Source organism: Musa acuminata, chromosome BXJ1-4, assembly GCF_036884655.1.
Source record: "Musa acuminata AAA Group cultivar baxijiao chromosome BXJ1-4, Cavendish_Baxijiao_AAA, whole genome shotgun sequence".
Taxonomy (NCBI): Eukaryota; Viridiplantae; Streptophyta; class Magnoliopsida; order Zingiberales; family Musaceae; genus Musa; species Musa acuminata.
In genome coordinates this window covers 16512251-16539542 of record NC_088330.1, presented here as the reverse complement: position 1 = coordinate 16539542, position 27292 = coordinate 16512251, and the positions used below count along the sequence as shown (strand labels likewise).

Here is a 27292-nt window from a genome sequence, read left to right as displayed (position 1 = left end):
ACCTTAAGAATTTTTGTTTGTGTTGGTTTCATGGTTCGGGCTCAATATATATATTTTTATAAATTCACTTGTTTCTATATGCAGGATTACGTTTAGGAGAAATGGAACGTGATTGTTTGATAGCATATGGTGCTAGCATGTTGATTTTTGAACGTCTAATGTTATCTAGTGACCCTTACCAAGTTCAGGTACTTACAGAAGCTATTCCTATGTTTTCTTGTGGCTATTATCTTAATCATACTAAACATGGATCTTAGTGGCCTAAACATGTGCAGCTCACATTTGTATTCTATTGTATTACTGTTTGAGGAATGTTCGTTGAGATGAAACAAGCACCTGGTTGTAGACTGGTCAATGAATTTAATGCTGAAAATCCACAGAAAATGATCTGCCCAAGGAGTAATTTAGTTTTATGTGATTTTATCCCTTTCAATCAACTAGGATAGCAACCAAATGGAGAAGGGGGATTAATCTGTGTTTTGTTTTTTTTTTTTTTGCTAATCAGGTTTAGTCAATGTTTAACTGACACTATTAATGATTCACATGTGTGATCCTGGCTGAAGCCACCATGCAACCTCTTTTTAGTGATGATAGCAGACACTAGCTATCTGGCGTTTTACATGCAATTTCATACCTATTTTCATAATGGCCTTCCAGGTATGCAGGAAGTGTGGTCTCTTGGGGTATTATAACTACAAGCTGAAGACAGCCTTTTGTTCCATGTGCAAAAATGGAGAGAATATATCCACAATGAAACTTCCATATGCTTGCAAGCTGCTATTTCAGGTAACGAGGGATTATATTCTTCTTGTGCCGTGTGCAATCATTTGGCTGCTTTCTACGTCTATCAATATTTTAGGTGAATTATGTTTCTGTTCCTCTCTTTCCTTGCCATCAGGAGTTGCAGTCGATGAATGTCGTGCCACGTTTGAAATTAGTCGAAGCATGATTGCTTGATGGATGGATGGATTTAGAAGGCAGATAAAAACATCAGGCATGTAGCAAGAAAGAGGAGAAAGCATGCCCCAAGCAGGGACCTTAAAATCGAATGCGAGGTCCACTCAACTTACTGTGGATAGGATTTTACTGCTTTTCCAGGAGGATATCAAAATGGATTTTACTCATCTTAAATGTTTTTACATGTCATTGTAATTAATTAGACTGCCTACGATAGCTTTTTCCCAAATAGAGAACTGCACTTGGATAAAGCATGAGACTATATATTGTGTGGTGTTTCTCAAAGTGAGAAAATACTAGTATAACCTGATAGGCGATGGTGTAACCTCGACTACCTGATAGAGTATAAGCTGATATGCAGACACCAAGAAAAGGCACTCTGGTGTAACCTCGACAATCATCCTAAACAGCACTAAGCACAACACCATATCTAAACTTTGCCCCGGCCAACTTTATTATTGGTTTTAATAGAGAGGTAGGGTTCTTGTCGCAGAAAGACTTGATGGCGGCAGGGAATAAGGGGTTGAAGGTGGGGCGGCATTGGCGAAGATGGGGTGAAGCAGCCATCTTCGATCTTGTCGATGACCTTGCAGCACTCGGGCCCGAGCTGGGCGTGGAAGTTTAAGTAGGAGGTCAACAGCTCCCGGTTGCAGTGCCGGATGCGGAGCTCCAAGTGCCAGCACTGGGCTATCTTTGCCTGGGTCGATGCCCAGGCAATATTGTAGGTATATTATTGTAGGCATAAAGATTCGTAAGAGGTTTTTCATCGAGTCTATCGATATTGTAGGCATAATATTATTTGTATTTTGTATGACGATAGAGAATGATATTATTTGCTTTGATGCAGATGTGTTCTACTTCTCAGTGGTAGTAAGCATTCACGTAGCGACAGTGGTGCCTGACTTCTCCCTGCTCTCCCGTGAGCACATTGATGCTCCCCATCTTCACAATGGAGCTCCTGTAATGGCGGAAGAACAGCTCTTGATCACGCGCATACGCCCACACCAAGCTCGCCACACCATCGTCTTCGTACCCGGCGATGAGCTCGTCGTCGCTCAGCAGCAGCGCGTTCCCCCGCACCAAGTTGTGGAAATACCGGTTGTCGAATCGCCTCGGGGTCTTCAGGTCGAGAGGGACGAGCGTGTCGTCTCCGCCTGATGGTGGGCACGCCGACCGCAAGCTGCTGAAGAACTCAGAGTACCTGTGGTAGAGATCGTGTTCTTCGAATGGCTCTATCGGATCTTGGCCGTACAGCCTGCCTTTGAAGCTTACACACCTCGATCTTCCAATCGTGTGACTGCCTACAGGAATCAGAGTTCGATCCACTAGTTGAGCTCAGAAGATAGGCAAGCGCAAGATGCACGGAACGGCTACCTGAGAGGCTGACCAAGTCTACTATGTCCAGGCCCTGATCATGGAAGTTGGAGATGAGCATGTCGAGTGTGAAGTTGGGCGCAGGTATTCTTTTGTTGGCTTCGCTCAAGCTTGCTGTGAGAGAATCCTTCCTCCCCGAATACACCTCCCAAGTCGGACCACCTCGCTACAGAATTCAATGGATGAACAGTTCAATCTCAGCAGTCTCTGCAATCCTAATTTGTGACCGAAGAGCTTACCAAATGGACTGCATCTCTGGCAACAATGGCGAGGATATCAGCGCACGACACTGTTAGCGGGCAGGCCTCCTCCAACACGGCCTTTATCGAGTCTATCACCTCGAATCCTCGGAGGGAATTCAGGTTCGGCACAGCATTCTTCTCGCTGACTATGCCATCGGCATCGTCCAGTAGCACCGATGCATCGCATCCCTGCAACACCAACAGAGCTTTCAGTCGCTGCAGCAGCAGGAAGAGACTACGGATTGGATGCATGGGGAGTGAGACCAGAACGAAGCAGTCGTGGAAGTGAAGGCGGAGCAGCGACGCGGCCAATCTCGGATCTCGATACACCACCGCTTCCACGTTCTGCCTTATGATGTGCTCCGCAAGGGGGCAGGTCTCCTTGTAGTAGTGTGGGGAGAGTCCGCCGTCTGCTTCCACACCAACCAAAACCAGCAGCAGGCCGAGGACGAACGACTTCGCCATTTTCTGATGGGCTTCTCTTTCCTGGAGACAGGGCTTATTATCTCCTTCATTGATATATCTGCAAGCAGGTCACCATTCTCTTCTTCTGAGGATGATGATGATGATGGCATGGCAAGCGTTCGAAGGTGCTTTCCACAACCACCCACAGCAAGTTAGACAACAGAGGATACACCTACCCGACCAACTTCCCTTGTCGAGAGCAGAACACAAGTTTAGTAGCGCTCAAAGTCTCATTCGACCTCATGGGAGAAAGAGACAACGGAACAGAGGCTTTGCACACTTTCTCATGTTTTCATCCATCTAACCAATCATGATCTGCAAATGCTTGCTGACAATACCAAGAAACCAGGAAATAAATCGGGATGTGTAGATTAGACATTATAGATTATAAATAAAACAAAACAATAGCTTAAAGAGAGAGAGAGAGAGAGGGGGTTCAAGCAGGAAAAGAAACTGGGTACGAGAACAGTATTTTCCTTGGAAGCTTACTATTCATATCTTTTGAATTATTATGACAATACTATCATTCCTTTATATATATATATATATATATATATATATATATATATATATATATATATATATACTATTTACGATCCTAATATTAGGAACGAGTCGACACTAAGGGGGAGATGAATTAGTGCAGCGGAAAAATCATCGGTTTTGAAATTTCTTCGTACGATCAAAAACTGATTCCGACGAAAACCGTTTCGTAAAGATAAATTTAACTTGAAAGCGTACGGAAGAGTGTATTGAGAAGGTAAAGCAAGTAAGGTAGTTTGCAATGTAAGTAAAGAGCTTAAAGTAAATGCAAACTGAATTTTATAGTGGTTCGGTCGTCGTGACCTACATCCACTCCGTCGATTCCCCATCCGTTGAGGCCGCCGGCATCCACTAACGATCTTCCTTCGATGGACAAAGATCAACTACCCTTACAACTCGATTCTCATTTTAACAGGTTTAGGAGAGAACCTTTACAACCCCACTTAATCCTTCTAAAACAGAATTCTAAACACTTAGGCTAGAGGAGGAGAACTCCCAATATTACAACAGAATTTTACCTTATTTGTGTACTATATGTATGTTAACTAAGGATGAGAGGGGTATTTATAGGCCTCAAGTTGATTTAAATTTGGAGCCTAAAAATGTATCATCCTAGGTTTCCTGGGTCTTAGCGGTACCACCGCCTAGTCTGGCAGTACCACCGCCTAGGAGATTGTGTCTGGATGGTACTATCGCCTAGACTGGCGGTACCACCGCCTGATAATCTCAGAGACTAAGTCTGGATAGTACCATCACCTGACAATCTCAGAGACTGAGTTTGGATGGTACCACCACCTGACATAGTCTCGAAGACTGTGCCATGACGGTTCCACATATTGGGTCACTGTTTGGGCATTTTACTTGGCCCAACATAGTCCATACATGGGCCCAACTGACCCCTAATTAGGTTGACCCAATTCCAATCCCAATTATGTACTAACTACAAATTCTAAGGCATACACTAAGCAAATCCGGTCCAATTAGTCTTGGTTTCTTTCGACAAGCTTCCAGCGATCTTCCGTCGAACTTCTAATGATCTCTTAGCAATGTTCCAACTGACTCCCGACAAGCTCCTGGACTTCACGACGATCTTCTTGGCGAGTTCTGACGAGCTTCTTCGGCAAGCTCCTGGACTTCACGACGATCTTCTTGGCGAGTTCCGATAAGCTTCTTTGGCAAGCTCCTGGACTTCTCGGTCAATTCCGGCAGAAGTTCCGACGAATTGTCACAGACAAACTTCTAAACAGGATGTTTGATGTAATGCTTATGTATGTCCGTGTCTTTTGGTATGTTCATGCTTTACACAGCATGTAGAGGGATGGCCGAAGGCTTAGTAGTCCCATTTTAGTTAGGTTTGGTGGCCGCTTTAGGCTTGTAAATAAAGGTTATGTTATGTGGACACTTGTGAGAGATTTTTGGTCTATAGTTGACCATTTTGACCCTTTGTTGTGCAACTATTCAGAGCTTGTAAAATTTGTTTGTAATTTGCATTGTCTATGAAGTGTTTTAGGAAATATTTGCTTGTGGATCCCAGTGAGGCGTTTTCTCTAACTCGTTTTCTCTTTTGTAGGTCCTAAGGGACCATGGGAGGCTTCGGGGAGGCTAACCTTTGTGGACGGACACGCCAGGGTGCCGCACGACTTAGGCAAAACCAACTAAGTTTGTGACAGATGATATCAGAGCGGGACAAGCACTCATAGAAACACTTGACATGCAAATGTGGGGGACCTAGCGGGGCTGCGTTGAGGGTAGTCAGCACACGCGTGACCGTTTGGGGGAAAAACGGGCATTGAGATGTAGGGGAAAGGAGTTGCTCAGAGGAGCGGGCATCTATGAGTGGCATTCAGAGGAATGGCCAACCCTTCGCGCAAGAGGCACTATGAGGACAAACAAGTTGGGAAGAATGCGGAGCACACAAAGGTTGGGATGGCTGAGTTTGAGCTACGGCTCAACGTTGACAACTATACTTGATGGTGCTCAAGGCAAGCGAGGCGCTTGGTAAAGGATGAGACCATGCAAGGTGGAATGAGTTGCTCAGCGATCGAAAGAGTTGTGCAAAGCTCACAGAGGTGAGGGGAATTGCTAACTCGAAGAATTCGGTACTCATGCATAGGCTTGTATACGAATGATGGAATGTTCGCGACCATCCCAAGGCGACCGAAACTCGGTGCCATGAAGCATTAAAACTTTCTCTTCGGCATGTGAAGGATACGTCCGTAGGAGGCTGAAGTATGCAGCGAGTTCAGCATGTTGCTAGGACTTGAGTGGTGCAGTGGGGGCTGTATTGACGTGGAGTCTCAATCTAACAAGTACATTTGTAGGAGGTAGAACAATGCGAAGTTTGTTCAGCAAATCGGAGTAGTTCGAAGGGGATGGTGGTCTCTGAAACGAAGAGAGATATTGCTCTAACGGGATAGATATTCAGGAGGGATAAGTCCCGGCTCTCCAAGAGGGAGAATCATGTGCAACATACCGCACATGTTGAGGAGGAGTACCTCAATAAACAACAACCCCACGAAGCTTATTGGACCGAGCAAGTGGCAAGGAGTCGTCGCATGATCTCGCTTGAGAGAATGCATTGGTGGATGCATTACGAGATCAAGTGGGGGAGCAACCCAAAGCAACACAAATGAAGGCACACTTGGAGTCGATATGAAGATCAAACTCAAGGGAGTGCTGACCCGTGGAATGGTGGGCGCGAGGGCCACCATCAACTCAATGCAAAAACGAGGAGCGGAGCAACTTGGGTGTAACTTGGCGAAGTACCCAAGCTGCATGAAGGGAGCCAGCATAGAAGATGGAATATAGAGCGGAGGCATAGTGCTTTCCTTGGACAGGGTCAAGGACATGAACTCTTGTAGAGGCAAGAGCAAGATCATGTTGTTCTATGGGTCCTTCATTCTGATGGAGTGGACTCATCTTGCATGGTGCCAAAGATAAAGGGAGCTTCTGGGCATATGCACCTTATCTCGGTGAAGCATTTGATTGAAGAACTAACGCGACTCAACTTGCGGAGGCGAAGTTGTTAGGATCAAGAGCACTAAGAGGGGGGGTGAATTAGTGCAGTGGAAAACCTTCTACGATTAAAAAAATGTTCGTTCGATGAAAGTGATTTCAGTAAGAAAGCCGATTCGTAAATCACTTTAACTTTTGATTAAGCGAGATGCAGCAAAGATATAAATGTAGTTTGCAGTTATGGTTCAAATCAGATAGTAGGCGCAAACTGAAATATGATATTCGTACGAAAAAACTGATTTACGTCTAAATGCTGATTCGTAAATCAATTGATTAAGCGAGATGCAGTTAAAGCAAGGATATAAAGGCAGTTTGCAGTTATGATAGAAATCAAAACGTAAGCGCAAACTGAAATATGATGATCGTACGATAAAATTGATTTACATCTAAACGCCGATTTGAAAAGTGCAAAGCTTGAAACCCAATCGTATATGCGCAGAAAGCAGTAAGCTTTTGAGGAGGTTTGTAGTAAAGATAATATGCTCAAAGTAAATGCAAACCAAGATTTAGAGTGGTTCGGTCAATCTTGACCTACTCCACTTTTGGCTTCCTCCACCGACGAGGTCACCGACGTCAACTAGAGGCCTTCCTTCAATAGGCAAAGGCCAACCACCCTTTTACAGTTTCACTCCTTTTGACGGGTTTAGGAGACAACACTTTTGAGCTCTAAAAATCATAAAGTAAAATCAGAATTTCGGTGGTTTTTGGGTGCCCTTTCAGTGCTAAAAGGGTGGGGTATTTATAGGCCCCAACCCAGTTTGAATTTGGAGCTCAAAACTATCAATTCCCGGAATTCCGGGATCTGGCGGTTGCACCACCTGACTGAGGCGGTTGCACCGCCCGGCAGAGCTCTAAGACTGAGCCTCTGGGCGGTGCCACCTCTGTCAGGGGCGGTTGCACTTCCTGCCAAAGCTCGAAGACTGAGCTTAGGCAGTGCCACCGCCTGATTGAGGCGGTTGCTCCGCTCAGCTAGAGCTCGGAGACCGAGCCCAGGCGGTGCCACCTCCTGTCAGGGGCGGTTGCACCTCCTGCCAGAGCTCGAAGACTGAGCTCAGGCGGTGCCACCGCCTGACTGAGGCGGTTCAACCGCCTGGCAGAAATCAGGGTCCGAATGGGTTGATCCATTCGGCCCAATTTGGGTTTTTCAGGGGCCCAAATTTTCCAAGATTAAGTTAATGGGATCACCTCCCATTTCCAACTTAATCATTGTGCTAACTACGATATTTTCTAAGACATTTACTGCAACTTGCTCCGGTGCGTCAATCGCTTCTTCCGGCGAGCTTCCGACGAACTTCCGTCGATCATCTGATGAACCCTCGGTGATGCTCCTGCGGACTTTCGGCAAACTCCTGGACTTGCGACAATCCACTTGGCGAGTTTCGACGAGCTTCTTTGGCAAGCTCATGGACTTCTCGGATTTGTTCCCGCAGAACCTCCGACGACTGTCCGAACTTCCGTCGAACTCTCGAACTCCCAACGTGATCATTGTCTTGACTCCGACGCAACTCCTGCTGCATATCTTATTTTCATCGTAGTTAATTCTGCACACTTATCTCAACATATAGATTAGATAACAAATGACAATTGACTTCATCATCAAAATCCGAGATTCAACAATCTCCCCCTTTTTGATGATGACAATCAATTGATAATGGAGTTAACCTTAACTCCCCCTGTCTATATGCTATACTTGAGATAAGTCATACTTGAATTCAAAACCTTTAGATTCAAGAGACATATTGATAAGTTAAAATCATTTAAACTTATCAATACTCCCATAATGATTCCCATCATGATGTATCTCTCTGAAGATGATGTCAAGGCTTGACATTCATTTTCAAATTTTACATTACAAGTTTGAATGATGGTAATAGTAGCGATTCATCATATTGTAAGATATCAACATGTAAAACTGCGAAGTAAGATTTTGATATCATTACATGATACAAACAAGGCATAATGCAAATTATAGCAATCATAGCATCAATTCATATATCTCTTGGTGATGCAAGCATGACATTAATACTCATATATTTCTCCCCCTTTGTCATCAACAAAAAGTGTGGTAATTGTGATACCAGGAGAACAATATAAGCGAATTTTGAGCATAAGTGTGATGCCTTTACTAGGTTCATGTCATTTTCAATAGTGAGTCAATTATGCAACCATGACATGGAGATATCAATTCTGTTTTTACTCCGCATCTCCACCATATATTTGTGAGTTTACTTTAAATGAAGTTAAAATTGATGAGAGATTAAATCTTACTTCATTTTCACAAGGATCAAGATATGTATTAGAAACGAATCCTTGTTAGTAAAAACACTATCATTCATATAATCAGGAATCATTTTATTAAATCCATTTCTTTAAAGAATATTCTTCATATAGGTGTATGAGAGATGTATTTCATATGTCAACAATGATGAGAATTAAACTCGTTATGACGTATGCTTTATTAAGTCTGGAAGAGGATAATGTATCGAGAAACTCTGAGAATCCGAAAACGAAATTAAGACTTTCATGAGACTGTGCTATTGATTTTCAAATATGATCATGAAGACAAAACATGCTTATCATCATGGAAATTTTTATATTCATACACATAATTTCCAACATGTAATTGTGTAAAATCATCATAGCAATTAAGTGACATTGATCAATCAATCAATAAAGTCCGAAAAATAATTTCAACAAGTTTATGTATTCGGACACATCAACATTCCTAATTCTCTTTTTATGAAATCAAAATTTTCTTCACTTAGTAGTTTTGTAAAAATATCAGCTAGTTGATGTTTAGTGTTATAGCAATAATAATATCATGACAATGTCATGACTCATCAACTGCATTGGTATATCATTTTCTCAAATCATATTTATCATGGAAACCAAGGCACAAGGTTTTCAAAGTAGTTATAAAAACATTTAGTTTCAATGTAAAATCTGACAATGAATAACGAGATTAAACAATGAGAGATGTTTGTAACTCTGCATATGCTCACAAATAAATACATCAGGTAACCATATCAAGGATCAAGGCAAAGGGCATCATGGTGAGTAACATAAAGAGTTTACAATAACAATAGGTGATTGTGTTCACATACAAGCTCATTCAGGAGGTGAAAAATTAAAGTGCCTAAATAAAGAGTCAAATTGTCGATGAATTTGCTAAAGCTCAGATAGGATTTGATCTTATTGATGTTCAAGCTGTTCTTGTCTTTGTTCAAATCGGTCCATCCGAATCCCAATATCTTCGACAGATGATGCAGTAGCTTGCTCAAATGAATGTGTTTCCTCAAAGGGACAGATCGGAGGAAATTGAGTACCCCTAAAGACTGGTGTTTCTGGTTCCGATTTAGGTTGGGGGGGATCGGTTCTTCTAGGCATTCTAACCTAGTTACTATTTCTATAAACACATCTTAATCGGTGAAGTAGATTTTTATTTATTATGCTAAACCTATCTACTTTTATTACTTCTTCTTCCGGTGGTATTGGAATATCGTATGCTTTCAGTATTCTAGTGATTATACCACCATATGAAAGCATCATGTCTTTCTTAGATAGTTCTAACATGTTTTGCTGGATAAGATAACCAAGACAGATGTCATGTCCTTTCATGATCCAAGACATAGTTCCTAATTCTATTTGGCTTACTTCATCATGATGGTATTGTTTAGGGAGAATGATGCTAGTTAGGATATGATGAAGTACCTTAGTGTTTAGTGGTAGTAGATGTTCACAACTTTTAGGAACAAATGCTAAGTTGGGATTGGCGAAAATTGTTCCTAAGGCTTCAACATATGTTGTCCCAACAGTTTCATCATCCCATGATCTTCTAAAATAAAGTCCTCTATTTTTTAGGGGAATGCCTATCATGTCGCAAATGAATTTATCCGTAATGGAGATGTGTTGTCCTAAGAGATCGGTAGACATTCGTTCTTCTTCATCTACTGTATATTGTTGTAGAACAGTCTAACAAGTCTTGGATAGATGGGTTCACTAATTTGTAAAATAGGGAGTAGATCTAAGTTTGCAAACCATTGGATTGTCTCTAAGTCTCTTAGTTCATTTAAATCTACATGTTTTCCCTTATTGACACTCCTAAGTTCGAAAGAGGAAAACTTTTCAGCATGATATTTTGAATCGAAAAGGGTAAGATCAAAATCTTCCACTAATCTCCTCTTCCCTTTGTCCCTTGAGGATCTTCTAGACCCCATAACTACTGCTATTTAAGAGGGTAGTAATGAGCAAGAGTAAATGAATCAAAAACAGAATTTAAGGGGTTCTTAGAGAATACCTTAGTGAGATCTTCAATAGAAAGAGAGATTGTTGATCTTTTGCTTCAAAATGAGGAGTATTTGGGATGCTATGAGGGGTGAAATGGAGGTGGTGAAGCTTTGGAAGAGTAAAGAGGGGAAGGGAGTGAGTTGGGGTCGGTTCCACCGTCGGCCCTAGCTCGGGTTAAAAAGAGGCAGAATTGCGGGCAGTTGCACCACTGGCTGGGGCGATGCAACCGCTTGCAACACATGACAGCCGGAGGTGCTACCTCCAGCTGGGGCGGTGCCACCGCCTGCAGGCGGTGAGCACTTGTTCTGACTGCAGTGTGATCTGATTTGAATGTTTTTGACTTAAGAAGAATTTTCATTTAGAGCAATCAACTTTACTTACGTAAGAATTTTCATTGTAAGATAAGAAATTTTGCATGATCAAGATAGATCTTGTGACGTGCATACTCTAAATGTCGTGCACATGTTTGTGACAGATTGTTCAAGTTGGTAAGCCTTGCAAGTTCATGACAAACTTAGTAAGTTCATGATATAGTTGGATTCGAAAGTCACGAACGGATGACATCAATGGGTTCGAAAATCTAGAGAATATGTGAAGTGAGAATCATGGGTTTCCAATTCTGAGGGATCAAATAGGATTGTATCTATATCACATTTGTAATTTTAATTTTCTAATCCTCTTCTGTTATTTAGGCTAGAGAGCATCGCGAGTTCTTTTTGGATCTCGGGTCATGAATATCGAGAATCCAAAGAGCAGGATATTATTTCTTGCTCCCAGCTTATGATGTTTTATGTCTTTACAAGAAAGGATAATCTTTAGGTACCCATTTGCTTTTGGGTGCCTCAAAAATAGATCTACATTTTTTATCATGTTGCATAGAATTTATCATGGTTCCTTTAGGAACCCAAATTAATCTGTTCAGACTAATTTTCTTGAATGGACAATAATACGTTTTGTGTCCAAGTTTGCAACAAAAGTTACATTTGCTTTGGTGTCGAACATGTAAGATGGGGCCTTTTATGAAGGTGGTTGGATTTTGGTGAGGACTTCTCACAAATCCGATTCCACTTCTTTTGGGAACGTGACCCTTGTTTGCAAGGATCATGTTCAAGGACTTGCTACCAACCTCGAATTTCTTCAAGGTGTCCTTAAGTAGCAAGTTTTCCTTTTGGAGAGTTTCTAGATCATGACATTTTATGCATGAACCTAAACTATCATGATATTCAGTTTTTAACTTATCGAAATTACAAGTAAGACTATCATGCTCCTTTTTTAGCAATTTGTATTTTCTACTAATAATCTTGCATTCATCAAATAAGTCATGGAAGGCATTTAATAATTCATCAAATGATAAATCTGCATCTATTAAATTCGTTACCTCCTCTCCGATGGCCATTAAGGCGTAATGAGCAACTTGCTCGGTGTTGGACTCCTCTTCTTCGGACGCGCTTGAGTCATCCCATGTTGCTTTGAGTGCCTTCTTCTTTGATGTTCTCTTTTTGACTTGGGGACAATCACTTTTGTAGTGTCCCGGCTTTTTGCACTCGTAGCAAATAACTTGGTCCTTCTTGGGTTCAAGTTTATTTTTTGTGTCATTCTTAAACTTATTTCTTTTAATGAATTTTTTAAATTTTCTTGTTAGAAGTGTCAAGTCATCGTCACAGTCCTCATCACTTGAGTTTTCTCTCAAGTGGTCTTGTGAAGTTCTAAGTGTCATATCTTTCCTGTTCTTTGGAAGGATGTCTTCTTGCTCTTCATGAGCTTTGCAAGTCATCTCGTAGGTCATTAATGACCCGATTAGTTCTTCAAGAGGGAAGTTGTTTAGATCTTTCGTCTCTTGAATAGCAGTGAATTTAGGATCCCAATTCTTAGGAAGGCATCTTAGAATCTTATTTACGAGCTCAAAATCCGAAAAACTTTTTCCGAGTCCTTTTAGACCGTTGACGACATCCGTGAAACGGGTAAACATGTCGCCAATAGTCTCACTCGGTTTCATCTGGAAAAGTTCAAAAGAACGTAACAAAAGATTGATTTTTGACTCTTTCACTCTACTTGTGCCTTCGTGAGTCACTTTGAGTGTGTGCCAAATATCAAATGTGGTTTCACAAACCGAAACACGGTTGAACTAGTTTTTATCAAGTGCACAAAATAAGGCATTCATAGCCTTTGCATTAAGAACGAAAGCCTTCTTCTCCAATTCATTCCAATCGATCATTGGAAGAGAAGACTTAGAAAATCCATTTTCGACAAGATTCCAAAGTTCAAAATCCATAGAAATAAGAAAGATCCTCATTCGGGTCTTCCAATAGGTGTAGTCCGTCCCATTAAACATTCGTGGACGTGTAATAGAATGGCCCTCTTGGTTTCCGGCGTATGCCATCTCTCTTGGGTTTTAATCCGTTTAAGAGTTAACCCCGCTCTGATACCAATTAGTGCAGCGGAAAACCTTCTATGATTAAAAAAAATGTTCGTTCGATAAAAGTGATTTCAGTAAGAAAGCCGATTCATAAATCACTTTAACTTTTGATTAAGCGAGGTGCAGCAAAGATATAAATGCAGTTTGCAGTTATGGTTCAAATCAGATAATAGACGCAAACTGAAATATGATATTCGTACGAAAAAACTGATTTACGTCTAAATGATGATTCGTAAATCAATTGATTAAGCGAGATGCAGTTAAAGCAAAGATATAAAGGCAGTTTGCAGTTATGATAGAAATCAAAACGTAAGCGCAAACTGAAATATGATGATCGTACGATAAAACTGATTTACGTCTAAACGTCGATTTGAAAAGTGCAAAGCTTAAAACCCAATCGTATATGCGCAGAAAGCAGTAAGCTTTTGAGGAGGTTTGCAGTAAAGATAATATGCTCAAAGTAAATGCAAACCGAGATTTAGAGTGGTTCGGTCAATCTTGACCTACTCCACTTTTGGCTTCCTCCACCGACGAGGTCACTGACGTCAACTAGAGGCCTTCCTTCAATAGGCGAAGGCCAACCACCCTTTTACAGTTTCACTCCTTTTGACGGGCTTAGGAGACAACCCTTACAGAATTTCCTTTCCTCTCTTAACAGATTAGAACTTGGAAGAAAAGAGGAAGAAGAACTTTCAACTCATACAACACTTTTGAGCTCTAAAAATCACAATGTAAAATCAGAATTTCGGTGGTTTTTGGGTGCCCTTTCAGTGCTGAAAGGGTGGGGTATTTATAGGCCCCAACCCAGTTTGAATTTTGAGCTCAAAACCGTCAATTCCCGAAATTTCGGGATCTGGCAGTTGCACCGCCTGGCAGAGCTCGAAGATTGAGCCTCTGGGTGGTGCCACCTTTGTCAGGGGTGGTTGCACCTCCTGCCAGAGCTCGAAGACTGAGCTCAAGCGGTGCCACCGCCTAACTAAGGCGGTTTCACCGCTCAGCTAGAGCTCGGAGACCGAGCCCAGGCGGTGCCACCTCCTGTCAGGGGCGGTTGCACCTCCAGCTAGAGCTCGAAGACTGAGCTCAGGCGGTGCCACCGCTTGACTGAGGCGGTTCAATCGCTTGGCAGAAATCAGGGTCCGAATGGGTTGATCCATTCGGCCCAATTTGGGTTTTTCAGGGGCCCAATTGCCCCAAGATTAAGTTAATGGGATCACCTCCCATTTCCAACTTAATCATTGTGCTAACTACGATATTTCCTAAGACATTTACTGTAACTTGCTCCAGTGCGTCAATCGCTTCTTCCGGCGAGCTTCCGACGAACTTCCGTCGATCATCCGATGAACCCTCGGTGATGCTCCTACGGACTTCCGGCAAACTCCTGGACTTGCGACGATCCACTTGGCGAGTTCCGACGAGCTTCTTTGCAAGCTCATGGACTTCTCGGATTTGTTCCCACAGAACCTCCGACGACTGTCCGAACTTCCGTCGAACTCTCGAACTCCCAACGTGATCATTGTCTTGACTCCAGAGCAACTCCTGCTGCATATCTTATTTTCATCGTAGTTAATCATGCACACTTATCTCAACATATAGATTAGATAACAAATGACAATTGACTTCATCATCAAAATCCGAGATTCAACAGAAGTTAGGTTCAGAAGGCCTTAGCACGATGCAAGAGGACGTGGAAGTGGGTACTCTTGAAGAATATGTCACAGTGTTGCCAGTCAAGTTGCTAGGCAGGAAGCGGTGCGCAGCGGAGATTATGCTGGTAGGGGTAGAGGCCCAGGATCCAGACAATGGTGCACCATTTTCAGCGAAGTCAGTGAAATTTGGGAGCTACTAAGCGACGGACTGTCTTAGAGCGGTGCTTCATCTAGGTGTGACCCAAGAGTGGGTGGATGAAGGTCGATTGCCAAATGAGCGAACAAAATCGAATGTGGAAGAGACCCTACGATGTATTGGTAGAGGCCACACATGGAGGGATCACAATCGAGTTCATCCCATAAGGATCATAATGCAATAGAGATATCACCAGGAGGTGATATAGTGCAGCGGATCGTGGTGGAACAGTTCGTGGCAATGCGATACACACGACATATTCCCGTGAGGTACTAAATCATACGGAGGTATGATTGGGAGCTATTGGAAGCTCCACTTCGGTGAACAACATGACGACAAGAAGGGCTATGAATTCAAGGAGTGAAGGCCATGGTACCGTAGGGGCGGGGTCTTCCGTGTGTGCATCGAATTTTGCATCGGATGAAAGCCTTGGTCATCAGCATATGGGGGCTATGTTCTACCAAGGTAAAAGTTTGAATGCAAGTACCAGTGAGTCCCATGGGAGGGACTTGATCATGTAGAGGTATGATCGAAGTAGCTGTAGAGTTGGACTACTCCAGAGCCCATATTCACTTAAGGGAGCCCGACAAATCAGAGGATAAGATCGAGTAAGCGAACATTGCTACCAAGGAAGCTAAGGGGAATAGAATCGGTGCAAACCTAGAGGCCATGCATGGGAGTTGTAGTTTGTCTTTCCATCGACCAAAGGGAGCTGCATGGAGAACACAGAGGTGTTGAAGTAGAGGGTTGAAAGGGGCGAGGAAGCGACGACGAGTCCAAAGGGACTTAGCTACCCAAAATCAAACATCAGTTAGAATGGAGGTGGACTCGAAGGAGTGCCATAGAGACATATCTACTGATCGTGAAGAAAAGGAATGCAGATGCGAGGCAACAGATAGTAGGGTCATGGGCATGGCAGCGCCATGGTACCGCAGAGGCGGGACTTCCGTGAAAGTCATTGATCCCTCGCTCTCATGGAGGGAGAGCACTTGGTTGTGAAAGGGGTCGAGAAGGTGGAGCATGTAGAGGCAAACTCCAAGTACCGAGACAAGGCTGAAGGGTAGAGGCCAAGGAACTTTGTAAGACCGGTGTTAACGAGCTTTTCATCAAGATAGCCAAAAGTGAAAGACTTCGGGTCATGCAAGAGTGCACGACCAAGGAACGAAGTAGGTAGTACGCGGTGCTGTACCTTTGCTACTTAGTGGAGTAGGCGGTCGGGTTGATGAAGAAGACGGTACAATCCCAGAGGTGACCAAATCTATTAGATAATTACTCTAAGTTGGGGTGAAAACTTCCTGCATTCCAGAAGTTCGATGTGTTGGGAAATCATTGGGGCGACATCATATGCACAGCGGAAGAACAAGAAAACAAAAATCCCCGATTCCCAGAAAGATGTTCGTCGTCGTGCGAAGATTGGTGCGCAAAAATCCGCAAAACACAAAACTGCGTATAGAGATTGTGTTACCTAGGGAGATCGTATATCCCTGTTTCCTTGCAGATCCTTAGGAGAGGGTGAAGGAGGTCAAGCGTCCTCCTCTTTAGCGGTGATCCACACAGCAGGGTTGCGACGACGCTCCTCAAAACTCCAGGCCCACTTTGAGGTGGAGAGGGAGAGGAGAATAGGAAAGGCAAGCAAAGACTCTAGCCTATGAGGCTATGAATCCCTCCTATTTATAGAGATCCCGTGTCAAACCCTAATGGGTCCTTCCCTAGTGGGTATTGGATCTGCATCCAATAAGACAAGGGCTCCGTCGGATATCTCATATCCGAACCTCTACTCATCGCAATGCCTACCATATGTGTGTGACCCTCTAGGCCCAATATCGAGCTGGCCGTGAGTCATACCTGTCAGAACTCCTTCTAACTCAGTGAATTATTATCTCTGTAATAATTCACTCGACTTATCGACTACGGACGTACTAGGCCACTACGCCGTAGTCCCCAGACGATACAGAGGAATCCAATCCATTGGACCTGTCTGTCCTCAGTTACCATGTACCTATAGTCCCTCATCCATCTAATATCCCAGAGACCGTATATCGAGCATGTTGCTGTCAGACCCATACGGTTTCTACTCGAGTCTCGCTCTAATCGGATTCTCCCAGAGAACTCTTTCTCTCTCAACCCGAATGACCCTGGCCAGGGATTTGTCTGAGCAAGAACACATAGGATATTCCTCTCATGACGCCGAGAGTGGATGATCCTCTATTGACACTCAATAGCCCTCGTAAGGTCGACTACCACTCCCAATGACCAGCTGTACTAGATCTGGGGACAGCCAAACCTATAAGTCTGGTATCAAAGAGTGGAGCACTCATACAGGACATCCTTGGTGTCTCAAGTCTAAGGACCAGATACACCACTAGGACTACGAAATCGCTGTCTGATAATAAGGCATCATCAACCATCCAGCATTTCGTAAGCGGATCAATCAGTGAACTCATTCTCCAATGAGCACCTGTACTGTATCCCTAGTGTCCCTACACGAGCAGCTATGAGACCAGCTGCATCCATCATATGGACGGGTATACAGCACACCAGTCTATCCGGTTATCACGATGTCCCTCTCGAGTAACCTATGACCGGGATTATTTAGGATATGTGTTTAAAGGTGAATCGATCTCATTATCGTGATCTCATCACGATCCGATTCCCATTGCACAAATCCAAGGACATCACAATATATATATGCATTTATGCAATAGTTATAAAGTGATATACGCCAAAATATAATAAGCAAAAAGATTCTGTATCAAGTCACACGTGCCATCACTCACGTGATTGGCTTGCTGGGCACCTATGACTAGCAATCTCCCACTTGACCTAAAGCCAATCACCTATGTGTCTGATCCCCATCAGACTCCTGTGACGCTCAAAGACAATCTGAGACAACGGCTTTGTTAGTGGATCTGCAATGTTATCTTCGGATGGAACTCTTTCCACTGCTACATTTCCTCGGGTTACGATCTCTCTGATAAGTTGGAACCTCCTCAGAACACTTCTGATGAGACCCGGGTTCCCTTATTTAAGTAATCACCCCATAGTTGTCGCAATAAGGGAAGTCGACTTGTCGCTATCTGTATCGACTCCCAAATCTGTGATGAACTTCTTCACCCAGACTCCCTCCTTTGCTGCATCTGATGCAGCAATGTACTCCGCCTTTGTGGTCGAGTCAGCAGTGGTATCTGTTAGGATCGAGAGCACTAAGAGGGGGGGGGGGGGGGGGGGGTGAATTAGTGCAGCGGAAATCTTACAGCGATTAAAACCAAAAGCTGCGTTCGTTCAATAAAAACTATTATGATGCAAAAGCTAATTCTCAGTTTGTATCTAAGTGCAGTTTGCGTCTAAGCGCAGATTGCGTCTAAGCGCAGTTTGCGTCTAAACACAGTTTGCGTCTAAGCGCAGTTTGCGTCTAAGCGCAGTCTGCGTCTAAACACAATTTGCGTCTAAGCGCAGTTTGCGTCTAAGCACAGTTTACGTCTAAACGCAGATTTACGTCTAAACGCAATTTTACGTCTAAACGCAGATTTACGTCTAAACGTAGTTTTACGTCTAAACGCAGTTTTACGTCTAAACGCAGATTTACGTCTAAACGCAGTTTTACGTCTAAACGTAGATTTACGTCTAAACGCAGTTTTACGTCTAAACGCAGATTTACGTCTAAACTCAGTTTACGTCTAAAACGTCTAAACACAGTTTGAGCAGTTTTACGTCTAAATGCAATTTTACGTCTAGACGCAGTTTCAAAGGGATCTGAACTTTAGAAACTCGTTCGTAAAAGCGCAGAAGACAATTTTGCAGAAACAAGGCGTAAACGTAAACTGCAATGTAAATATCGTACGAAAACGCTGGTTTACGTCTGAAAGCAGATTCGGACAGATCAGCACTTAAAAACTTGTTCGTGAAGGCGTAGAAGACAGTTTTGCAGAATTAAAACGTAAACGTAAACTGTAATGTACGAAAACACCGATTTACGTCTGAATGCAGATTCGGAAAGAACATCACTTAGAACTTGTTCGTAAAAGCGTAGAGAGCAGTAGTTATGAAGGAGGTTTGCAGTAATGATAAAGTGCTCAAAATAAACGCAAACCAGAGATTTAGAGTGGTTCGGTTAGTCTTGACCTACTCCACTTTTGGCTTCCTCCACCGACGAGGTCACCGACTTCAACTAGAGGCCTTCCTTCAATAGGCGAAGGCCAACTGCCCTTTTACAGTTTCTCTCCTTTTGACAGGCTCAGGAGACAACCTTTACAGACCTTTCTCTCCTCACTTTACAACTCATAACTTGAAGAACAGAAGGAGGAGACTTAAAGGCTTTACAACACTTTTGAGCTCTTAGAATCACAGAAAAGATCAAGATTTCGGTGTAGGTCTGTATCTTTTTAGTGCTGAATGGGTGGGGTATTTATAGGCCCCAACCCAGTTCAAATTTGGAGCTCAAAACGATCAAATCCCGGAATTCCGGGATCAGGCGGTTGCACCTCTTGACTGGAGAGGTTGCACCGCCTGGCAGAGCTCGAAGACCGAGCTCAGGCGGTGCCACCTCTCTGTCAGGGAGGTTGCACCGCTCAGTCTTGCTCGAAGACTGAGCTCAGGCGGTGCCACCTCTCTGTCAGGGAGGTTGCACCGCCCAGTCTTGCTCGAAGACTGAGCTCAGGCGGTGCCACCTCCCGGCTGGGGAGGTTGCACCACCCAGTCTCGCTGGGAGGCTTAGCCTAGGCGGTGCCACCTCCTGGCCTAGGCGGTTGCACCTCCTGGTGCAATCAGGGACCGAATGGTTAGCTCCATTCGGCCCAATTTCAGTCTTTCAGGGGCCCAATTGCCCCAAGATTAAGCTAATGGGATCACCTCCCATTTTCCAACTTAATCAACGTGCTAACTACGATTAAATCTGAGACAATTTCTGCAGCTTTGCTTCGGTGCGTCAATCGCTCCTTCCGGCGAGTTTCCGGCGAACTTCCGTCGATCATCCGATGAACCCTCGGTGATGCTCCTGCAGACTTCCGGCAAACTCCTGGACTTTGCGACGATCCACTTGGCAAGTTCCGACGAGCTTCGCTTGGCAAGCTTCTGGACTTCTCGGATCTGTTCTCGCAGAACCTCCGACGACCGTCCGAACTTCCGTCGAACTCTCGAACTCCCAACGTGATCATGAACTTGACTCCGGCGCAACTCCTGCTGCTTGTCTAACTTTCATCGTAGTTAATCCTGCACACTTATCTCAACACATAGATTAGACAACAAATGATAATTGACTTCATCATCAAAATCCGAGATTCAACAATCTCCCCCTTTTTGATGATGACAATCAATTGATAATGGAGTTATCCTTAACTCCCCCTGTCTATAAGCCATAGTTGAGATAAGTCAACCTTGAATTCAAGACCTAAGAATTCAAGTGACGTATTGATAAGTTAGATCAGTTAAACTTATCAATACTCCCATCATGATACTCATCATGATGTATCTCTTCACGGATGATGTCAAGGCTTGACATACATCATCAAGTTTGTATGATTGTGTTTGTAACTATTCATCATGTAGTTTGAACATTATCATATAAAGCTGTGAAGCACTATTACATGATGCACACATTTGAAATATTCTAGCAAGTTTTGAATTTTCTTCACATGATAAGATATCAACTCAAGGCATAATGCAAACTTTAGCACATGTTCATATATCTCTTGGTGATGCAAGGATGGCATAATCATAGCAGTGTGTTTATAGCATCACTCATAGTATTTCTAATCATGGCAGTGTTTATCACATCACTCATAGTATTTCTAATCATGGCAGTGTTTATCAATTCATATATCTCCCCCTTTGTCATCAACAAAAAGCTTAGTAATTATGATACCAGGAAAATAATAATAGCAAGCTTATAGAGGAATTTTACATAGATTGCTTTAAATACTTCTTCCCCTTTTTGTTATAATACATTGTCTATGTAAAGATTTTGCAGGATGGAATACATACACATGAATCACTTCATCAAATCTATTTCAGAAACTTATTTTTCATGAAAGTGTACGAGAAAATCTGGTGTATAGCATTCAAAAAATAAGATGCATTTGGACAAGATTTTGTTGCAGATTTTCACATATAATCATGGAAACATGGCAATCAAGCGATTTGATCATTCAATATAGTCCGAAAAACAAATCAACATTCCTAATTCTCTTCGAATGAAATCAAATTGTTCTTCACTTAGAGGTTTTGTAAAGATATCAGCTAGTTGATGTTTAGTATCAATGAACTTTATGATTATATCATGATTCGCAACATGATCTCGTATAAAGTGATGTCTGATATCAATATGTTTTGTTCTTGAGTGTTGTATAGGATTCTTTGTTAAGCATATTGCACTCGTGTTATCACATTTAATGGGAATATCTTTAAGATTAATTTTGTAATCTTCTAAAGTGTTTTTCATCCATACAACTTATGCACAGCATGCACTTGCTGCAATATATTCAGCTTCGGTTGTTGATAGAGCAACCGAGCTTTGTTTCTTAGATGACCAAGAAACAAGAGCATGTCCTAAAAATTGACATGTTCCTGATGTGCTTTTTCTATCTAATCTACAACCAGCAAAGTCCGCATCAGCATAAGCAATTAACTCAAGATTCTCTGATTTTGGGTACCATAATCCTAGATTTGTGGTACCATTAAGGTATCTGAGTATTCTTTTAACTGCTTTGAGATGAGATATCTTAGGGTTTGATTGAAATCTAGCACAAAGTCCTACACTGAACATGATGTCTGGTCTTGTTGCAGTGAGGTAAAGTAAACTTCCTATCATACCCCTATAAGTTTTTTGATCAAAGCTTTCTCCACTTTCATCAATTTCTAATTTAGTGGAGGTGCTCATAGGAGTGTTAATGGCTTTTGAGTTCTCCATATTAAACTTCTTGAGTAAATTCATGGCATATTTAGTTTGACTAATAAAGATGCCATTGCTTAGTTGTTTGATTTGTAAACCTAAGAAGAATGTTAACTCTCCCATTAAACTCATTTCGAATTCAAGACTCATAGTTTTAGCAAAAGTTTCACAGAGAGATTCATTCGTAGAACCAAAGATAATATCATCAACATAAATTTGAACAATGAGAAAATTATTTTCAAAATTCTTGATGAATAATGTAGTATCAACCTTGCCTTTTATGAAATTATTTTCAATGAGAAAAGAACTAAGTCTCTCATACCAAGCCCTTGGAGCTTGTTTTAAACCACAGAGAGCTTTAGTTAATCTAAACACATGATTAGGGAGACTATTATTTTCAAATCCAGGAGGTTGTTCAACATAGACTTCTTCGGAAATAAAGCCATTTAGAAAAGCGCTTTTAACATCCATTTGAAATAACTTAAAATTATTACAACTAGCGTAGGCAAGGAGCATCCTTATGGCTTCCAATCGAGCCACAAGTGCGAAGGTTTCTTCGTAATCGATACATTCTTCTTGGTTGAAACCTTTGGCCACTAATCTAGCCTTGTTTCTAACCACGATACCATTTTCATCTTGCTTGTTTCTAAAGACCCATTTAGTACCAATAACTAAATGGTCATTTGGCCTAGCAACAAGTGTCCACACCTCATTTCTCTCAAATTGATTCAATTCATCTTGCATTGCGATAATCCATGAATCATCTTTCATGGCTTCGTCAACGCATTTGGGTTCAATTTGGGAGAGAAAGGCAGCGTTTGCACAAAAAGTTTTAAGAGAAGATCGTGTTTGAACCCCCTTTGACGTGTCTCCTAAGATTAGCTCCTTAGGATGAGCATCTACATACTTCCAATCCTTGGGTAAGGAAGTGGATGCATCCAAGTTGCTAGTTGGAGACGGGGTTTCGTTTAAATTCAAAGAATCAAAGTTAACATCATCATCAAGATCATTTTTCTTAATTTCGGAAATCTCATTGAAAACAACATGGATGGATTCTTCAATAATTAAAGTTCTTTTATTGAAAATACGAAAAGCTTTTGAAACCGAAGAATAACCAAGAAAGATTCCTTCATCAGATTTAGCATCGAATTTTCCTAAGTTATCCTTTTCATTCAAGATAAAACACTTACACCCAAAGACTTTAAAATATGAGACGTTGGGTTTTTTGTTATTCCATAACTCATAAGGAGTTTTGGTGAGTAAGGGTCTTACTAGAACTCTATTCAAAATATAGCATGCAGTGTTTACAGCTTCGGCCCAAAAATATTTGGGTAGGCTATGTTCATTCAACATGGTTCTTGCCATTTCTTGTAGATTTCGATTTTTTCTTTCTACTACCCCATTTTGTTGAGGATTTCTTGGAGTAGAGAAATTATGGTTGTATCCATTGAGTTCACAGAATTCTTGGAAATCATGGTTTTGAAATTCTCCACCATGATCACTTCCAATTGACGAAATCATAGATCCCTTCTCATTTTGAACAAGTTTACAAAACTTGGTAAAATATCTAAAGCATTCATTTTTCTGTTTTAAGAAGTAGGTCCAACAATGACAAATGCGTATTTGCTACCTCCTAGACTCGATGTAGAGATTGGTCCGAACAAGTCCATATAGATCAATTGTAAGGGCCTAGAGGTGCTTATTTGATTCTTAGCTTTGAAACTACCCTTAATTTGTTTACCTAATTGGCAAGCATCGCATACATTATCTTTGATGAACTTGATATGAGGGATTCCTCTTACAAGTTCTCTAGATGATACTTGAGTGATTAGTTTCATGCTAGCATGACCTAATCTTCTATGCCATAGCCAAGCATCCTCATTCATAACCGCAAAACACATTTCATCACATAAGTCATTGATGTCAATAGTGTATACGTTATTTTGTTTTAATGCAATCATAGACATATTTTTATGTGGTTTTTCAATGATGCAAGCATTAGATTCGAATTTGACAGTATATCCTTTATCACATAATTGACTAATACTCAAGAGGTTATGTTTTAAACCATCAACTAACAGAACATCTTCAATAAAGAGGTTGGATTTGTTACCTATGGTTCCTTTGCCAATGATTTTACCCTTGTTGTTGTCTCCGAAGGTGACATAGCCTTCGTCTATGCTAGTGAGCTTAGAGAATTGAGATGGATCTCCGGTCATATGCCTTGAGCATCCACTATCAAGGTACCATCTCTTGCTCCTAGCTTGCGATGGTTTAGTTTTCTCATCTTCGATGGCCATTAAGGCGTAATGAGCAACTTGCTCGGTGTTGGACTCCTCTTCTTCGGATGCGCTTGATGTTGAATCTCGTATTTTGATGATGAAACTCCTTGATATATGTTTATGATTTAATCTGCGTTTTGAGTGACGCAGGGTGCTTCGATCAGGATGAGACAATTAAAGCAGGAACATCATGTTGTGCCGGAGGAACATGTCAGAAGATTGGACGTCGGGCCGGTGGATCGGTCGACGTATCGACAGAAGGCTTCGGGCCGTGGACTCGGGCATCGGGCCAAGAAGAGCGGTTATTGTGCCAAGGATATCGGAGTTGCGGAGTCAACTAGCCGATTGGGCAATAGGCCGCTAGAGAGGACGAGGCGCCGAAGAATCAGACGAAGCGTCGAGGGACCAATGACATGCCGGACAACTTGGTTAATTGCTTAGGATTAATTGTCTCGATCGAAGTTTTGTTTTAATTGTGCAGGATTAACTATGATAACGATGAAGACATAAAGCGAAACAAAGTGTCGGAGTCAAGCGCGAAGGATTTGTTGCGAGTTCGAGAGTTCGACGGAAGTCCGAAGGTTCGTCGGGAATGCTACCGGAACTAGCCGAGAATGAGTTGGGAGCTTGCCGAAGGGTTTTTCGGAAGCTCGCCGGAAGGTTCGTTGGAAGTTCGCGGAGCTCGCCGAGAAAGATCGGAGCTTGCCGAAGAAGCTTGTTGGAACTCGCTAAGAACAAATCGTGAAGTCTAGGAGCTTGCCGGGAGTCCGCAGAATGGTTTCCGAGAGTTCATCGGAAGACCGCCGGAAGTTTGCCGGAAGCTCGCCAGAAGAAGTCTTGACTTGCGGACTTTGTAATAGCTTAGAAAATGTCTTTAAAATCATAGTTAGCACATTAATTAGGGTTAGGATTAGGTGTTAATCCTATAACCCAAGTAGGGGTCAATTAGGCCCAAGTTCGGACTGGTTTGGGCCAAGTTTGGAGCCAAACCAAGTGAGCTGAAATAGTGAAAGAGGTGGCACCGCCCCAGCCAGGAGGTGGCACCGCCTAGGCTAAGCCTCCCAGCGAGACTGGGCGGTGCAACCTCCCCAGCCAGGAGGTGGCACCGCCTGAGCACAGTCTTCGAGCTCTGGCAGAGAGGTGCAACCGCCTCTGTCAAGAGGTGGCACCGCCTGGGCTCAGTCTTCGAGCTCTGCTAGGCGGTGCAACCTCTCCAGTCAGGAGGTGCAACCGCCTGATCCCGGAATTCCGGGATTTGATCGTTTTGAGCTCCAAATTTGAATTGGGTTGGGGCCTATAAATACCCCACCCATTCAGCATTGAGACAGCAAGAACTTACCCGAAATCTTGATCTTTTCAATGGTTCTTAGAGCTCAAAACTGCTAGTTTTCCTCCTCCTTCTGTTCTTCAAGTTTGAGTTGTAAAGAGAGGAGAGAAAACATCTGTAAGGGTTGTATCCTAAGCCCGTCAAAAGGAGTGAATCTGTAAGAGGGTAGTTGGCCTTCGCCTATTGAAGGAAGGCCTCTAGTTGACGTCGGTAACCTCATCGGTGGAGGAAGCCAAAAGTGGAGTAGGTCAAGACTGACCGAACCACTCTAAATCTCTGGTTTGCGTTTATTTTGAGCACTTTATCATTACTGCAAACCTCCTACATAGCTACTGCTCTCTGCGCTTTTACGAACGAGTTCTGTGCAGTTTACGTTCACGTCTTAATTCCATTTACAAACTGCAAACTGCTCTCTGCGCTTTTACGAACGAATTCTGTGCAGTTTACGTTTACGTCTTGATTACATCTACAAACTGCAAACTGTCTCTCTGCGCTTTTACGAATGAGTTCTGTGCAGTTTACGTTTACGTCTTGATTTCACTTACAACTGCAAACTGTCTTCTACGCTTTTTTTTACGGACAAGGTTCTGTGCAGTTTACGTTTACGTCTTGATTTCATTTACAACTGCAAACTGTCTTCTGCGCTTTTACGAACAAGGTTCTATGCAGTTTACGTTTACGTCTTGATTTCATTTAGACGCAAACTGAGTTTAGACGTAAATCTGCGTTTAGACGTAAAACTGCGTTTAGACGTAAATCTGTGTTTAGACGTAAAACTGCGTTTAGACGTAAATCTGAGTTTAGACGTAAATCTGCGTTTATACGTAAAACTGCGTTTAGACGTAAATCTGCGTTTAGACGTAAAACTGCGTTTAGACGTAAATCTGAGTTTAGACGTAAATCTGCGTTTAGACGCAAACTGCGCTTAGACGCAAAACTGCGCATAGACGCAAACTGTGTTTAGACGCAAACTGCGCTTAGACGCAAACTGCGCTTAGACGCAAACTGTGTTTAGACGCAAATTGCGCTTAGACGCAATCTGCGCTTAGACGCAAACTGCACTTAGATACAAACTGTGAATTAGCTTTTGCATCATAATAGTTTCTATCGAACGAACGAAGCTTTCGGTTTTAATCGCTGTAAAATTTCCGCTGCACTAATTCACCCCCCCCCTCTTAGTGCTCTCGATCCTAACAATTGGTATCAGAGCGGGGTATTTCTCATTTCGGATTTACACCCGAGAGAAATGGCTCTTCAAGAGGGCTTTTTGGTCTTTCGTCCACCGTTTTTAACGGATTGGACTACACTTATTGGAAAACTCGAATGAGAGTTTTCTTGATTTCTCTAAATCTGGATTTATGGAATATTGTTGAAAATGGTTTTCAACTTCCCTCTAAACCGACGAACGAATGGTCGGATTTAGAGAAGAAGTATTTTTCTTTAAACGCAAAGGCTATGAATGCCTTATTTTGCGCTTTGGACAAAAATGAGTTCAATCGGGTTTCTTTGTGCGAAACGACTTTCGATATTTGGCGCACTCTTGAAATCACGCATGAGGGAACTAGTAGAGTCAAAGACTTGAAAGTTAATATCTTACTACATGATTTCGAGCTTTTTCATATGAAACCAAGCGAAACCGTTGTTGACATGTACACC

At 42.5% G+C, this 27292-nt stretch overlaps 2 protein-coding genes across 2 annotated transcripts in view; one reads left to right on the top strand and one right to left on the bottom strand.

Moving 5' to 3' along the window:
- The window catches only part of LOC103973003 (DNA-directed RNA polymerase III subunit 2), a 39109-nt gene extending 37867 nt beyond the window's left edge, over positions 1-1242 (top strand). Inside the window, exons 36-38 of the mRNA XM_009387453.3 lie at positions 85-188; positions 658-786; positions 899-1242. Coding sequence (XP_009385728.2) covers positions 85-188; positions 658-786; positions 899-949 — 284 coding nt within the window. The 3' untranslated portion in view covers positions 950-1242. The remainder of the gene's footprint in view (positions 1-84; positions 189-657; positions 787-898) is intronic.
- Positions 1243-1645: 403 nt separating this feature from the next.
- Positions 1646-3440, bottom strand: LOC103973004 (peroxidase 20). The gene is made up of 4 exons (XM_009387454.3): positions 2838-3440; positions 2571-2762; positions 2332-2497; positions 1646-2258 (listed from the first exon to the last, which is right to left on the bottom strand). Exons 1-4 carry the CDS (start codon positions 3036-3038, stop codon positions 1819-1821), a joined length of 999 nt encoding a protein of 332 aa, XP_009385729.2. The 5' UTR covers positions 3039-3440; the 3' UTR covers positions 1646-1818.
- Positions 3441-27292: the final 23852 nt, after the last annotated feature.